Source organism: Phasianus colchicus, chromosome 10, assembly GCF_987193195.1.
Source record: "Phasianus colchicus chromosome 10, bPhaCol1.hap1.1, whole genome shotgun sequence".
Lineage (NCBI taxonomy): Eukaryota > Metazoa > Chordata > Aves > Galliformes > Phasianidae > Phasianus > Phasianus colchicus.
Genome location: NC_143445.1, coordinates 15,685,825 through 15,702,083, shown reverse-complemented (window position 1 = coordinate 15,702,083; position 16,259 = coordinate 15,685,825). Strand labels below are relative to the sequence as shown.

General features: G+C 50.9%; 2 protein-coding genes across 2 annotated transcripts; one reads left to right on the top strand and one right to left on the bottom strand.

The window, feature by feature from the left end:
- Positions 1 to 3,800: 3,800 nt before the first annotated feature.
- DYNLT2B (dynein light chain Tctex-type 2B) lies at positions 3,801 to 8,290 on the bottom strand. The gene is made up of 5 exons (XM_031603445.2): positions 8,138 to 8,290; positions 7,879 to 8,012; positions 6,553 to 6,622; positions 5,156 to 5,219; positions 3,801 to 4,398 (listed from the first exon to the last, which is right to left on the bottom strand). The coding sequence occupies exons 1-5, from the start codon at positions 8,203 to 8,205 to the stop codon at positions 4,351 to 4,353; spliced, it is 384 nt and encodes a 127-aa protein (XP_031459305.2). The 5' UTR covers positions 8,206 to 8,290; the 3' UTR covers positions 3,801 to 4,350.
- A 2,597-nt stretch (positions 8,291 to 10,887) lies between these two features.
- Positions 10,888 to 15,254, top strand: PDCD1 (programmed cell death 1). The gene is made up of 5 exons (XM_031603436.2): positions 10,888 to 11,089; positions 12,324 to 12,653; positions 13,291 to 13,446; positions 13,721 to 13,755; positions 14,434 to 15,254. Exons 1-5 carry the CDS (start codon positions 10,912 to 10,914, stop codon positions 14,650 to 14,652), a joined length of 918 nt encoding a protein of 305 aa, XP_031459296.2. The 5' UTR covers positions 10,888 to 10,911; the 3' UTR covers positions 14,653 to 15,254.
- The last annotated feature ends 1,005 nt before the right edge of the window (positions 15,255 to 16,259 follow it).

Below are 16,259 nucleotides of genomic sequence, written 5' to 3'. Positions count from 1 at the left end.
TGTGCCATAAATGCAGCAGCTTCCACTGTACCTCTATGAAAACACAGGGTGTGACATAAGTAGACTTGGATTTTGCAAGTTGCCATCTTGCAAGCACACTCTACATCAGATATTTACTTTATCATCACCGTCCTACCAGAAATTGCCTAGTTCACATAAACATTCATATGGCTTATGTTGGAAGGGATCTTAAAGCCCACCCATCCCCATCCCCAGCCGTGGGCTGGCTGACCCCCCACCAGCTCAGACTGCTCAGACCCCATCCAACCTGGCCTTGGACACCTGAAGAACTGGGGCACCCACAGCTCTCTGGGTAACAATGCCAGCACATCACCACTCTCTATTCTCCAATTCCATTCGCTTTTCCACTTCTCATGGCGTATACAGTAAAAAGAATCTTAAATGTGACTACCTGACACACCGTGGCTGAAGCCTTGCGGATGGTGCACAAGTTCTCTCTGTGCCAGTGCTACACCAAGACATTGTGATGGAGCCTCTGCAGTGCCCGGAGCTTGGCTGGGCACCTCCTGAGTGACGCAGCTCTGTTAATTACTTAAACTACTGCAGAAATTAAACAGTAATTTTACCACTCTTCGGAGCTTTAAAACCTCTACCCTGTGGCTAGCATGTTTCCACGAGCTCCTCCCAACACCAAAGGCACCTTCATTAAAAGCTGGGAACAAACTGTTTTGAAAAACAAACTATACCTTAACATGATAAAGCTGCTTATCTTAGAACTTTTTTTTTTTTTTATCCCAATGACTAAAATAGCCCCTAAACAATGACTTTCTAACAATGCGATCCAGCATCTGTAGCTGAGCTGAACACACAAGCATGCATCTTTGCTTCCCCAAATACGTACAACATGGACTGTTCTAAAATTAATTACATTTGCAGCAGATGGGGAAGGGAAAAAGATAGCTCTGAAGATTTCTTTTGAAAAACTGCAAGATAAAAGAACTGGCATAGCCTAAAGAAAAAGCCCTGTTGTAAAACATTAACATTGTTCTATAGGCCTGAGAGACCACCATCCTGCAAGCCTGAGCTGTGCTCAATGGGAGCAACTGCTATCCAGGAGCAAAGTTAAGTAGCTCCCATAGGCAGACCCATAGGGCAAATCACAACCCCTGCACCACTTCATAACACAATTGGTGCTACAGGACAAAGCAAAATAAAACCTGTACAAAACGAGAGGTGACTGCAACAGCTCAGCGACAGGTCCAAGCTGGCACAAGGCTGATGATGGGACCGTGAGCCCCCCCACGCTGCCACGTCCCCAGTGCACTGCCTGCCTTGGCACTCCCCTATCGTCCCTCTGAACTCAGAGTCAGATGCAGCTGTCATGTGCTGCACTGCCTACAAGATCACTCCGCTCTGCAGCAGCGAGCTATTTCTCTTCTGCTGACTCATCCGCAGACAAATACTACCAAACTTTGCACTCTGCCAGCTGTCTGCTGGGAATAATTGCCCTGACACATGAAGGCACTAAGCGAGAGCCTCAGGGAAAAGGAAGAAGCCCTGTCACTTCAGATAACTCCTGCCAGGCTGCAAAGTGCCTGAACTGCCCTGCGTCCCTCAGTCACAGGGAGAACAGACTCTGTGTTCTGTTCCACAATACAGAACCTTTGGTTTACAATCCATCTCACTGCCATGCATCTTTGCAGAGATCTGCTGTAAGCAGAAAAGAAGAGGTTAACACCACCAGACTCACTGTGGACACCCCAAGAAACTGATGAAAGCCTGTTTACAAGATGAGGGTTAACCCATACATAATTACTGGGAGAGATCAGGATCTCTCCCCAGCCTGTGTTTAACAGCCCTGCCCAACTCCCCATACTGAGGGCACAACACCAGGGACACGTGTCACTGTCCCCAGCTCGGCTGCTCTGCCTGCAGGTGGAACCCCTCCAGTCTGTATGAAGCTTAGGGGTCCAGCACTTAAAACACAGGCAGCTCCCCAGGCTAAGCCAACACAGCTGCCATGCAATACACTGACAGCCACACGAACGTGTGAGAGCGATCCCAGCTCGACCACAGACCGATACAACAGTACCCAGACTTGGAGTTGTGCTACGCAGCTGTCACACCTCCTTCCAGGCAGGGCCCAGCCCTGCAGTCAGCAGCAGGATCTCCGTACGAGCTCACAGCCCCGCAGGCACGCCGTAACCCCAGTGCTGGGCGGCTGGCACGGAGCACGGCTGCCGGGGGTGGTGCAGAGCACACGGGGAGCACGAGGCCGTTCCGCCCCACTTCGGTCCCGATCCGGGTTCGGCAGCACAGCCCGCAGGTGCGCTCACCCATCACCCACAGCAGATCCTCAGCTCCGAGTTAAGCCGCACGGCTCTCCTACAGCGTTTCAGAACGACCGCGGCCGGTTCCTTCCCGGCCCCCGCCCGAGGGACATCCCCCGAGCCCGGCCCGTATCGCCCAGGCGCGTCCCCCCGCCCCGCCGCCCCTCATCCCGGCCGCACGCACCTGGCCCGGCCCGCAGCCGCCGCCGCTCCCGCCGCCGCCCCGCCCCGCTCCCGCCAACGCCAACGGGGCGCCGGGCGGAGCCGCGCGAGGGACGGAGCGCAGGAAGGGACCGGGGCGGCCCGGGAAACCGCGCCCGCGATCTGCGTTCCGGCCCGGAACGTCCGCTCTGCGCCGAGGGGAGGCATTGCCGTGGGGTTTTTACACCCCGCTGGGCGGAACGCGGCCCGAGCTGCCGCCGCGGACCTTCCGAGTGCTGCAAATGAACGGAGGAAGGAGCTGTGCGACGCCAGAGATGCGGAGCTACGCGGACAGCGGAGGAAAGGCACCTGGCCGGGCCCTGGGCTCGTCGGCCAGACATCGCTGCATCGCTCGGCCCTTCTTCAAGGAGGGGTCACTGGAGCTGAGTCAGCACAGATCTATACCTTCGTGTAACACCTTCGTCAAGCAGCTGTAAAAAAGCTTCCAAACACAGCAATCACCTGGGTTTGTAATTTTTACAAGTCAAGAGGCAGAGGATATTTCTAATCTCCTGGTAGATTTTTCTAATAGATTGTTTCACTGCACGCTCCCAGCTTCATACACTGAGCAGTGGTGACAACCACAACTGCTGACCACCTCCTGTTCCCCCATCAAATGAAGCTGCTTTCAAACAAACCTATTAGAGAAACAGAGCCAGGATTGCAGACAGAAGAGTGATTCTAGAAAATGCATCATAATTTCTGGTTTGACTGCTATGAGCTGCATTGACAGCGTGATCTCCTCCAGCAATAGCTGAGAGTGGATTCAGGACTCATCTCACTCAACTGCAGCTCTGAAAAAGCCCCACATATAGCTGAAATTCTTCAGCTCTGTTTTTCCTCAGTCAGCCCAGGCAGAGAGCTGGCAGCATGCAACTCGTCCTGCCTCTGAAGGGATGCATTCTGGCAGCACCCACTCTCCCAGGAACCAGCCCAGTTCTCTGACTTCTGGGGACTCTTTCTGATTTCCAGCAGCCTTCCCTCCTGCTCCTGTCAAAGCTGGAGTCCAAACAACTTTAGTCTCCAAACACCCACCTGAAACAGTTCCAGAAAGGCAAAGGTTGAAAAAGCATTGCAATGTCTACTGAACAGCAATGAGTATCCCATGTGACACAGCTGCCTGATTGCAACTGAGCCAATCAGGAGTTAGAGCTGGAGGAGTTTTGATGCTTTGTGAGGTGTGCAGGCTGCTGGCCTGACCCAGTGCCCTAAATACCTTGTCTCCCTATCAATTAATATCATTTCATGTGACATGTAGCTGGAATTATCAACCCAATTCTTAAAGAAGTCCCAAGAACAAATCCACGTAGGCAGAATAAGAGGTCAGCTTTATGGATTAACTTACAGAGAATACTCAGAAAATGCTTATCTGAGCAGCACAGATAACCAATCAAGGCTAGCACATTTTATAGAGCAGAGAGGACAAGAAGTGGAAAAGGACAAGGTAAACACAGGAGAGAAAAAGTAAATATACAGATTTATTATGTTACATTTCTTGGAAATACTTCATTCTCCTCAGAAAACTAACAAAGTAAAAGCAGTAGAACCCTCTTAGAACAGAAGTCATGTCTGCCTTAAAAACAACAGCTCCTGGCAATACTCTTTTTAGGACAAAACCAGCACACTATATAAAAACAAACAGCAATTTACATAAAGGACATAATGACACACTTAAAGCTATACTGACATCAACAAGGGAGGAAAATTGCTGTAGTTCAACACGTACAGGATATGCTTTGCAGAGCTGTATTGCTCTACAAGTATTAAAGGAAGAACACGCTGTATTTGTGTATATTATGGTAACAAAAAAATACCCTTAAGTATTCTCCCCCACCTCTGTCCTTTTGTGCAGTTATCTTCAATAGTAGAAGCAGCCAAATGCAGCTACCACACAAAAGAGGCTGTCCTGAAGAAAACAGAGAAAGGCTCCATATTAGCAAAGGCAAACTCTCTGTTAGCCCAACCGTAAAGGCTGACCTGAGGGAACACTCAGACCAGAGCACTAAAAATACTCATAACCTAGCACTTTAAGTACTTAAAAAGACAAAAAAAAAAAGTTATGTTATTCACCTCAGTTGTGCTGTGTTCAAATACCAGAAGCACCTCAACTGATTACAATTATCAAAAGAGAAAGTCCTCAAAGAGCAATCCATACTTCTCCTTGTATTCTGTAGCTTATAATGAGGACATTCTCCCTGAAAGCCTCACAGCCCCATGTCTTTCAGTGCTGTCTAGGGACTTACAGCAGAGTTCGAAACATTCCATAGCAAATCTAACCTGGGAAACACTCTGTAGCAGGACATATAGGAAGTTTTAAAGTAAAGTCTTGACTTCTCCTCAGTCCTGGACTGCAGCCTTACTTCTGGAGAGCAGTTCAGCAAAGCTAATAACAAAATATCTCACATGCTTTCCTACTCCACTTATCAGATGGTGTAACTTAAGTGGCTTTTGTAGACCACTGTATGATCTACTCAAGTTTTATCATTTTGGAAATTGCACTTGCTTCACAGATTTCACATTTTGTTTCAATAGTTTTGGTTCCTTCCAAAAAAAAACAACAAACCGAAAACAACAACACAAAACCAAAACAACTGGTGGCTGCTTTTATCTGTGCTACATGAAACAACAGCTTTATACTTCCCATTATAAAAGTCAGTGCTTACATTCATGAAAACATCATGAGCATAGCTGTCAGTGTCAGCATCCCAGAAACATCGTGCAGCCATGCTAGACAAAGGAGAAAAAGGAAAGCCATTACCTACAACATCAGGTGTAAGGATCTAAGTGATCACAGGCACCTTAATTGAAAAGTCAAATTGAGCTTCCTTTAAAGATAAGGAAAACTGGAAGCATTCTCCTGAATCCTGAGCCTAGATTGCCATTGCTAGATTCCTTTTATATGCTGTAACTGCCTCAGTATGTTGCTTATGCTGCAGCCTCAAACTCATCGCCTATCAATCCTGCTCCACCGTGCAACAGCAGCTGCAGCTTCGTTGCTTTGGTGCTTAAGAACCTTTTGACTTCAGGTCTGTGCATAACAGTGGCTAAATTAGCTTGCTCGTTCTTGTCCTTCACCTCTGGCACCCTTGTGTTGCATACAACCAGTTTATTTATAGGGAGCTATCACATTTCTTGGCAGCCTTCGCATTACTAAAATATGAGCTAAGCACTTCTAGCCCTTTCATATCTATGCTCTCTGGTCCCTGAAAATTCTAGTGGCTTTTTTTTTTTAAACACCTGTCCTACCTTGAAGGCAAATGACCAGATTGTCATGAGATATTCCAGGTGAGACCTCACTGCTACCTTGTCTAATGTCACTGATACTGTCTTTTCCTTCCTTCAAACTCCCAGCTCCCTACCTGCTCCAACCAGTCTCAGCCAATGGGATTGCTATTTGCTTCACTTATTTTCTGCTGAAGCACTAGGCACAAGAATAAAGGGAAGCCCTGCACATAACACACAGACACAATGCGTGCTTTTTCCTTACCCAGCAGCGATGGAAAGCTACACACCAATACAGCAGGAATGAGGAATTTGTTCATCTGCTTGCAGGAGCCTGGAGCTAGATTTTTCAGGTGCTCTGCACCTGCAGTCTAAGCTACGTTCCTATGACAATATTACACTGGGGACTATAGAAATTTAAACTTCTGAAAAAAATAGTTGTTTGGCTTTAGACACAAGTGAATTACCATAGACCTTGTGCATCAGCAGGGCCCTCAGAATTGACTGGATGTATGCTTCAGTTCATTGTGAATACAGTGTGAAATGCCTTTATGCAACACACCTCACAATTGCTCTTCGGCATTTCAGCTTGCTAAGAGCCACCATGCAGCCAATTATCATCAGTCAACTGACTTGTAGTAATTTAATCAGCCACAGCCCAAGCCATCACTTGCTGCTTAGAAGAAAATACTTCGCCTATTAGCACCTGCAGAAATATCTTTGCATCTAGAAAAATTGGAAGAGCCCCTAAAGGAGAAGGGAAAAACAACCCGCAGAACAAAAACAACTGAAAAAAAAAAAAAATCACAGAAATACAATTAGAAAATCTCAAACTTACTTCACTCCTTCTCCTCTCTGCTCTCCAATCACAACCTGCACCACCATTTTGTACCTCTCAAATCCTTCCTCTGAAAAAGAAAAAAAAGGAGAGCAACTTCAAAGGCCATACTTATTTAAAATGAACTCTAAATAGGACAGAGAGAGAAAGATCTTTAATTACAAAGCTCTGTCCTGTACAACTTAAAAAAACAACATGCAATTGATAGGATGGACAGATTGCCTCATAGCTTCACTTTCCTCGGTACAGAGTACCACAGTCTTATGGTCCTTGGAGGGTGAGTGGTGTCTGTCCAAGTACACATTAGTGGCATTTTAGTTCTACAGCTTTCAAGAACTGAGCACCTGGAGAGAATGTAAGTAAGACCATAGGTGGGCAAAATCCATTTTAAGAAAACTAGCTTATTTTAAAGCTGTTCTGATACCAAGTTATTTTAGAGATTTTTTGCCACATAGTGTTTCCTTTACTTCCAAGTTGGGATAAAAGGCCATCTAAAAGCAGAAGCAGGTCTATGCTGTGTCTCTGCAAAAATATGTGATTCCTTCATAACAGTAAAAAAAAAAAATACCTTTGAGGGCCAGATCAAATGAGGCCACAATGATGTTCCAGAACACAAACCAGAAAAACACATTTTAAACAAAATATTAATCTTAATGCCTTTGTCTTCAGTACAGCAGTGTCCTGGGATGACTCTGGCACACTACTTCTGCTGAACGATTGAATGTTGCATGCTGAGCCTGTTAACATCCACCGTGTCAATGCTTATCAGAGATGTCAGCTGATACAATGGCCACGCTGGGCCAGTCTTGCTTCAGGCTACCACTGGCATGCTTCCAGATTGCTTAAGCCTAGCCCTGTGCATATTAGCTTGACATCAACACATGCTGGGACCGCGGATGCTGCTATTGAAGCAGACACACCACTCTGGGAGAAGCACAAACCCACAGCTTCTGCTGAGACTGTTATGGAGAATCAGCCCAGCAGATGGAGCACCAGCCTCATCCCCGGGACAGAGAGGGATTAAAAAAAAGCGATGCCGTGCCATCTCAAGTGCTCAGTGCTGGAACACTTACAAGAAACACCTGCTGGATCCTGAAGTTGGTTCTCATGGTCAAAAGCACCGGAAGAGATCCTGCAAACCTCCTCCACCTCTCCTCCTCCTCCTCTTAGTGCTGTAAGGCCACGCTCACACCCTGCCTGGGCTGACTGAGCTCCCAAACCTCTCCCCCTTCAGCACTGCTGCTGGGCCCTGCCCTCACCTGCCCACTCTTCCGAAGGGAACAGCACAGTCAGAAAAGAACCAGCTTTCCCAATAGACCTGCTCACCTTTCAGCCTATCTTTGATTATCTCCGATAAAGACTTCGTGAGCTGTGGGATTTCCTCAGGGACGTACTGCACGTCGGCCAGCTTCTCCTTCAGCACGGCGCGGATGCATTCCTTCACCGCAGTTGCCTTAAACCTAACAAGAAGACCGACAACAACAGGCGCAGGAAGGTGACTCTCAGCACACGCACAGAGCTGTCCCCTTATTATACCCTGCGCTGGGAGCCAGCGAGCCCACCCACGTCCTCCTGCCCGCCTCACCGCCGCTGCAGGCCGGGCCGCAGGCTGTACGCGCTCCCATCGCCGCTCTCCGAGCCCAGCTCGCCCATGACACCGCCCCGCCAACAGTTACCCCGGCAACCGCCGCTACTTCCGCCTCGGCGCGGCGCGCCGCGTGACGCAGCCTGTGACGTCATCACGCCCCGCCCCGCGCGCCGCACGTGGTCGCGGTTGGAGCTGATGGTGCGAGATGGCGGCGCTCAGCCCGCGGCAGCCCTGCCCGTTCGCACCCGGGGAGCGCATCCGCGTCCTGCCCGCACGTAGGCTTTAGGGACCCACGCCCCGTTGAGCTGTTGTTTTTGCAGATCGATGTTCCTATCGCTGCCCCGGTGCTGCCTAAGTCGGGCCGCGTCCCAGGGCAGAACGGTGCGCACAGCTTACGGCAGCACCTTCTGAGAAGCTGACATCCTGCTTCCTCTGCCCTTCATCTCAGTGCATTAATCTCTCCGATCAAGTTTCCTTTGCCTAGCGGCGGATGACACCGCTCACAAAGCACCTGGGCTGGAATGGAAACTGCGCACCAGCGCGGCGGGGTGGAGCGTGGGGCAGGAAGCCACCCCCGTTCTCCAAAATGAGCGTCCCCCCCACCCAGGGATACATCCCTTCTCCCTAAAACTCCTGCCCCAAGCGCTGTGGGTTGGCTCCGGCAGCATCCCTCGGTGCGATGATCCATCTGAGCCCCCCATTCTTGGCATGCACCTTCCGCACGGTGCTGCCCTCCGCGCCGCAGGCTCCGGGCCTCTCGGTGCCCCTCTCTTCTCAGCCCGTGTGGGTTGGAGCTCCGCGCTTCGCCGCGGGGCCACGCGCAGCGCATGCAAATCTCCTGCGCGGGCCCGTCCTAATTTCCGAGAAGTATCTGCGAGGCTGCGAACGCCCGCTCTGTTTATTTGCAAACAAAGTTAACCATTTCCTGCCCCTACCCGGCCGCTGCCGCCTGCTGCCTGCTTCAGACCCACATTAAAAAAGCGTGTGGGGGGATCGCGGCAAACCTGCAGATTTCTCTTCGTGTATCTTTTCATGGTTGTTTGCGTTCCCCATTCATTTGGGAAGCTTTGTTTTTCCCCTCACTTTGAGGCGTTCAGGTCAGGGCCGCATCCCAGCTGTCTGCTCGTTGCTTTCTTCTTCCCCTTGCACAATTTCAGTGCTCCTGAATCCTCTCCCAGGTGGTCCCAAGCTGTGTTAGGAGCAACCCAAGGCCCTCTGAGCTGCTTGGGGTGCTGCTTGTCTTGGCAAGGGTGAAGATGTAGGAGAAGGGGGACTTCCCCATGCTCCATCCTGGTTTAGAGATGGACAATTTACTTTTTAAAGGATCAAAGGATCTTTTTTTTGGCCTGGATGCTGCTTTTCCTTCCCTGGCATCTGGCTGTCCATATTTGTCTGCCCTGCCTTTGCCCCATCCTTGCGTCATCCTACAGTTTCCTACCATGTGATACCACATGTTACAGCATCACTTTGGGGCACGATTCTCACTGTCCATTCCTTCCGATGATCCTCTCTGCCGTGTTCCAGGTGGCTTTACTCCCTTGCGTTTATCCCTCTTTGTTCCACCGAGCAGCAACCCGTAACGCTTCACTTTGAGCGTGTGTTGGAAAGTGTGAGCAACCACACAATGATTTTGATCAGTGCACAGGGGCATGAGGCAGTTTTTCCTGCTAATCCTTCACTTAGCGAGCTGCAGCCTCAACTGTCACATCTTCCACCACCTGAACCCGGACTGCAAAGACTTCAAGGAGCTTTTGGGATCTCCGAAGGGTTCAGTGATATGGCTGGCTGGAGCTACCAGCCCCAGGATCAGCCCTGTACCCCCTCCCTGGCCAACCCCCACCCACTGCCAGGGCTGAAAGTGAGGTGTGGGTGAGCCCCAACCTCGCTGCTCACTCCTGAAAGCCTGGAAAATGATTAAAGCATTGTAAGAATAGCATCATTTGCCCCAATTATTAATTTTCCCCTGACACTTTCCAAAATTGCAACTGCGGTGTACAAGAGATGCAGGAAGAGCAAACAAATGGTGCGGTTTCATCACCAGTTATTTGCTACATGAATATTAGTCACAGGCGAGCGGGCAGCATTGCTGACAGAGAAATTAGAGAAATCTGCAGCAAATGTCACCCCAGTAGCAGTACCCCAACCCTATGCACTTGCCCCTGCTCTCTGCTGGTAGTCACTTCATTAGATACAGGCCTGGGGGGAAAGGCTCTTCCTTTTCTTTCTCCTTCTTTCCCCCCCTCTTTTTCATTTCTCTTCATCTTTTTCTCCTTTTCTCCTCATTATCTTTTTCTCCATCTCCTTTCCTTCTCTTCCTTGTATTTCTTTTTTTATTTTTTTCCTTTTTCTCTTTTCTCTTTCTCCTTCTCATCCTCACCATTCTTTTCTCCATCTCCTTTCCTTCTTTTCTCTTCCTTCTCTCCTCCCCATCTTTTTTTCATTTCTTTTTCTTCTTGCTCTTTTCTCCTTTTCTCCTCCTCTTTCTCCTCTCCCCATCCCTTCCCACTGGGAGCAGCCAGGCGATGGCAACTCCTGGCTTCTCAGTGCCACGTGTCCCCCTACACCCCACCAGACACCCCTTCCACTTATGGGCCAACGGTGGGGCCAAGGACATGTGCCCATCCCTCCTTGGAGAAGCAGACAGGGAGGGGCAGGGCCAGGCCATGGCTCAGCTGTTCCCTACCCGTGGGGAGGAAGCTGGGGGCGGGAGGCAGCCCGGGTTTCCCTGTGGGGCTGAGACAGTCACGTTTCATTTGTACCCAACCACCGCTATGGGGAAGGAGGCGCCGAGTGGCACAGGGCGCAGACACACAGCACAGCAGGGGATTCGCCGCCCCGCCATGGCTCTGGGCACCTCGAGGACGATGTGGGACAGCATGGAAGGAGTCCTGGTTGTCCTCTGTGTCCTGCTGCTGTGCTGCAGCCCTCCTCTGGCTGGCTGCCACCAGGGTAGGTGGAAAACCCAACGGTCTGGGGTGCGCTTGGAGAATGGTGTTAAAGGATGGAGAAAAGGGCTGGATCTCGAGGTTGCAGTGCTTGAGCCGTGCCGTGAGTTGGGCTTGGTGCTGAGCTTCTGGGTTTGTTGGGTACTCGCATTTTCTGCTCTGGTTTTCACCCCTTGGGCTTCTCCTCCGTGGGTGTGGGCTCAACCCTCTCCAAGCCTGTGGCTTTGCTCAGGGTGACATTTTGGGAGAGAAGGAGAGTGGAGGGTGACTGGGTGACTCTGGACAGGGCGAGGAGGACCCCACTTTGGTGGCTTTGGCTGTGTTCTGTACTGATGGAAGCCCGTCACTGTCCCTCCCCAGGCATTGTGCTGGTACCTGGGAGACGCAGGGTCGTATGTAAGGCCAGTTTCTGCTTAGGCTGTCTTCTGAGCAGTTCATTCATTGCCAACAGCAGCACTCAGTAGTAAGCAGAGCCCTGAGCCTGCTGAATATTTCCTGTTAAATGTGAGAAACTCAGAACGCTGCGGACATTGAAACTCAGAGGCACTGTCACAGCAAATGGGAACCAGGAAAGTTCCCTCCCTATGTCCTTCTGTTTGGATCCACCTAATTGAGGAACTTTTCTGATTTGGAGGGACTGCTTCTATGGCCTTTGGCTAACGCTGAAGGGACCACGAGGTCTTTCTGATCCACGCCCAGCAGCTAGCAGTGCTGGTGGTTTCTTCTAAAAAGGAAGATGAATTTCTTCTCAGCGGGGACTTTTCCAAGCACTGGCTGTTTGGGCCATCTGCTTGGTCAGACAACCTACATGACAAATGCTTATTCCTTCTTTTTACTGCTCTCATCCAAAAATAATGCAGCAGCTGCTTCTTCCTGCTGAGTTGGTTTCTCTGTGCTGGGACGTTGCCTGCTCCAGTGGCTCCAGCAGCCAAAGCAAGGCCCCCAAAGGGTGTTTTCCATAGTGCAGGTGCTCCTGTGGGTTAACTGTAGGTAGCCGAGTGCAGTTTCCTCCACTGAGAGTGATGCAGGTTTCAGGGCTGGGCTTGTGAACAGATTTTTGTAAAGCCCTTTATGAGCCTTCAGGAGCTAATGGTAAAGCAGCTGAAAAGCATGTGGAGCTGCTGGCAGAGCAGGCAGAAGCACAACGGGCACAGAGGCACGGCTTTTCCTAAAGCCTTGTAGCTGCCCAGGTGCTTGCTGTAACTGTGTCATCTCCTTGTGCCTTCTCTCCCAAACAGTGACCCTCTTCCCAGCCATGTTAACTCGTCCTGTGGGCAGCTCGGCCACTTTCATCTGCAACATCTCCATGGAGAACTCCAGCATGGAGTTCAATCTCAACTGGTACCAGAAGACCAACAACAGCAGTCCCCAAAAAATTGCTGGGATCATCCGAAACATCCCCCAGAAAAAGATGGAGAAGTATCGGCTCTTCAACGACACTCCTGTATTCAAGATGGAGATCCTGAATCTCCATCAGAATGACTCAGGCTTCTACTACTGCGGACTGATCACCTTCTCCCGCTTTGACAAAGTGGTGGAGAGCAACCATTCCCAGCTGGTAGTGACAGGTCAGCCTGGGGTGTTGATGTCTCCCTGTGGTGCTGCCCCAAGGTGGGACACTGGGTGGTCTGGGGAAGGGATGAGGACCGCCTGACTTTTCTTTGGGCAAACCTGTGCAAGGGACAGGATGAGCAGGGGGCTTTGCATGTGTTGGTTTTGGAGGAATGCCCTCCCTCTGCCCTTCTCCCTGACCCATGGGTGGCCTTCCCTTTAAATAAAAAAAAGACACTGCAAAAATTAGTCTTCTTTCACAACTAATAGAATCATAAAGGTTGGAAAAGACCACCAAGATCATCCAGTCCAACCACCAAGCCCTCCCCAGCATCCCTACTAAACCATGTCCCTCGGTGCCACATCTCCATGGTTCTTGAACACCTGCAGGGATGGTGACTCCACCACCTCCTTGAGCAGTCTGTTCCAGTGCCTCATCACTCTTTAGGAGAAGAAATTTTTTGTAATACCCAACCTGAATATTCCATCTTTTTCCCAATATCCAATCAGCCCAAATTGAGGACCCCTGAGGAGATGGCAGGGCTGTGGCAGCTCGCCTGGGACTGAGCCTTTTCTGAGGATGTCCTTCACTCTCCCATTGCCACTCAGAGGCCAGTGCTCCTGACCTGCTGACTTTTTGCATGCTTCTTGCAGAAGCCTCTGAGAAGCCAAACACAACTGAGGAGCCCAATGAAGAGGAAAGCAGACCCCCAGACCACATCAAGACTGTGCTTCTGGGCACCTTGCTGCTGGCTGGTGTGATTGTGCTGCTGCTCTTTGGCTACATCATCATCAACAACCGGAGAGCAGGTGGGGTGTGCTGAGGGGCTAGGGGTGCACCAGGGGATGATGCTGCTTCTGCAAACATGGCTGGACCAGGGACAGCTGGATGGCTGGGGTGCATGGGATGGATTGCTGTACCTGAGCTCAAGTGGTTTGGCCCTGGGGATGATGAGGGTGCTTGGGCCCTCTTGGTAGTAGTGCCTGCAGATGTAAGGATGGTGTTGAGCCCTCAGGGTCAGCTCCAGATACTCACACTGCCTTGGCACACAAGCATCTTCTAACCAACTGTGTTACTTTGCAGATGTGCGGAAACCATCGAGTGGAAACACTCTGGCGGTGAGTTCTCCACCTCCAGCTCCCTGCCTTGCTGCCTCCCTGCCTTTATCAGAGCTTTGCGGGCCTCTCGCTTCCCCTATCTCCCCTGGTGCTGCTAAATCTCTCCTGCATTTCAACCACCACTGCTCTGCACCTGCAGCACAGCCCCATCACAAAATCAGAGAACTGCCTGTGGCAGGACAGGACCTCTCTAGTCCAACCCTTGCTCCAAGCGGGGTTCTATTTGTTGGTGGATTGTGTTGTTGTAGAAAATAGGAGAAGATTCCCTCTGTGCTCCCGTATATTCAGCTAGAATTTCTCTTGCTGCATCTTGGCCTTATTCCCTTTCTTCCTTTTGCTGGGCACTGCATAGAGGAATGCCTTCTCTCCAACCCTTTTAGGTAGCTGATGACAGCAAGCTGGTCCCCTTGGCTCTCCCCTCTCTGAAATGAGCAGTCCCAAGCTCATCCTGAGCCACTGGTGTACAATGGAGAGGTTGGGAAATGGATCCTTGAAATGCCTGTGGGTGACTCCAAGGCTCACAGTCTGGTTTTTCTATGCAAATGCTGTCCTTTGCATTGCTCTCACTCTCCTGAAACACTGGTTTTGGCAATCGCTGTACATGGGATCTCATGCTGAAGATGAACGGTGCTACTGGATGGCGATGAATCGCCTTGATGGGGTGTCCTTACTTTGCAGGAGGAGGTGAAGCCACCTGTGGTGTCTGTGCCCACTGTGGACTACGGTGTGCTGGAGTTCCAGAGGGACCCACGCAGCCAGGTGCCCCCCGAGACCTGCCCAGCCGAGCAGACTGAGTATGCCACTATTGTCTTCCCCGAGGAGAAACCCGTCACACCAGAGCGAGGAAAGAGGCACAAGGATGAGAGGACGTGGCAGCTGCCCTCACAGCCCTGCTGAGGGCCGTCTATGTGCAAGGACTGGAGTGATGGAGCGAATATGAGCTTCAGTGCTGGAGTTCATGTTGGACAGTCCTGGCTGTGCTGGTGACATGGAATGAGCACCAGGGAACAAGAACATGTCCCTGCTGGATCCTGGTGCTGTGCTTTGGGCATCTGCTCTTTGCTGTGAGCTGAGCAGTGATGCCGATGGGGCTGTGCTCAGTTTTTACATCCACTTGGGGTTTCTGCATTGGCCGTGCCACATTCAATGCTGCTGGCAAAGCACGGCTTTGGGAGAGAGCCCCAGGGTGAGGATAGAGGTGGTGCTGGAGAATGTCCACACACTGAGGTCCTGTCCCAGCACAGGGCCTCCTGCATGCACTGCTATTTAATGGACTGCTGGGAAGCAGAAAGTTGCTTTCCTTTCTTCATCAGGCACTTTTCTCCTCCTCTGCGGGGATAAAGGACACTGCCGGGCATCCTGGGAAACCCTGGGATGGGGATGCTGTGCCTGGGAGGAGCCAGATCCAGCCATGGGGATGAATAAAGGGTTTGACATCAAGGCTGTTTGTTGACTGCTGATGGCACGTGCGTGGGCAGGCAAATAACGGCTCCTGGCAGCCGGTAGGTGTGGGTGTCTGTTGTGGTTCCAGGGCCTTGCTGCGTGATAAGCGAGCTGCTCTTCCACATCAGAGCTTTTAATAATTCAGAGAACATACTGCTCCCCAGACCCAGCTACAAAGCACCCCCCCCTTTGCTGGTCTCAGCAGGGTGTGCTGTCTGCTCAGCTGGGGACAAGTGGCCCCAAGGTGCTGGCTGTGGCCATGCAACAGTGCTCGTGCCCAGCTGTGAAGCTGTCTGGCTCTAAACTTACGTTTCTCCTCTTGAAAGCAAATGCCAGGGATGTGCAGCCCAAAAGACAGCATATAGAAACTGAAAGAGAAAGCAGCAATGATTGCTAAAGGCTGGAGAAACTCTAATAAAGAGCGAGCTTGGAGGCAGCAGAGTCCTGGTGGGAGACCACGAAACCCTGCGGAAGCAAAGTCATCATTTGCATCTCACACCTTGGTGGCACTGTCAGCATCTTTCTGTTTCTGTTGCCCCAAATAACTCACACAGCCTTGAGAGGGGCTGCTCAGGCACTGGGGGAGGGTGCAGGCACTATGATCAGTGCCTTGTTGGAGCTGTGATGTCCATCAGAAGCATCCAGAGCAGATCACATCAGGCAAACACCCATCCAGGAAGGCTTCCATCCCTCCTTAGGGCAGGACCATGGAGCTGGTAGCCATACTTATTCTTCCCTAGGCTTCACAGGGCAGCGTGCAGCTCACACCACACTTACTCATACTGACACGCAGCTCGGGCTTGTTGCAAGGAGCAGCATCGTGTCGCAACTCCTGCAGCACGATGGTTGGGAAAAGAGTGAGCCATAGTAAGCAAGAAGCAGGAGTTCAGTCAGCAGTTTTGGTTCTGTCTTTCCTGTAAGATACAGTGCAAGCAGGAGGGTGAGACTGCTTCATTTTTTCCTCTGGCCTTCTGGGGCAGTGGGTGTGTCAGTAGTGCTGTGAAGCTATGCTCCAGGCATCATCTCCCATCCTCATTAGCAGGGCAGAGTACTGCTAGCCC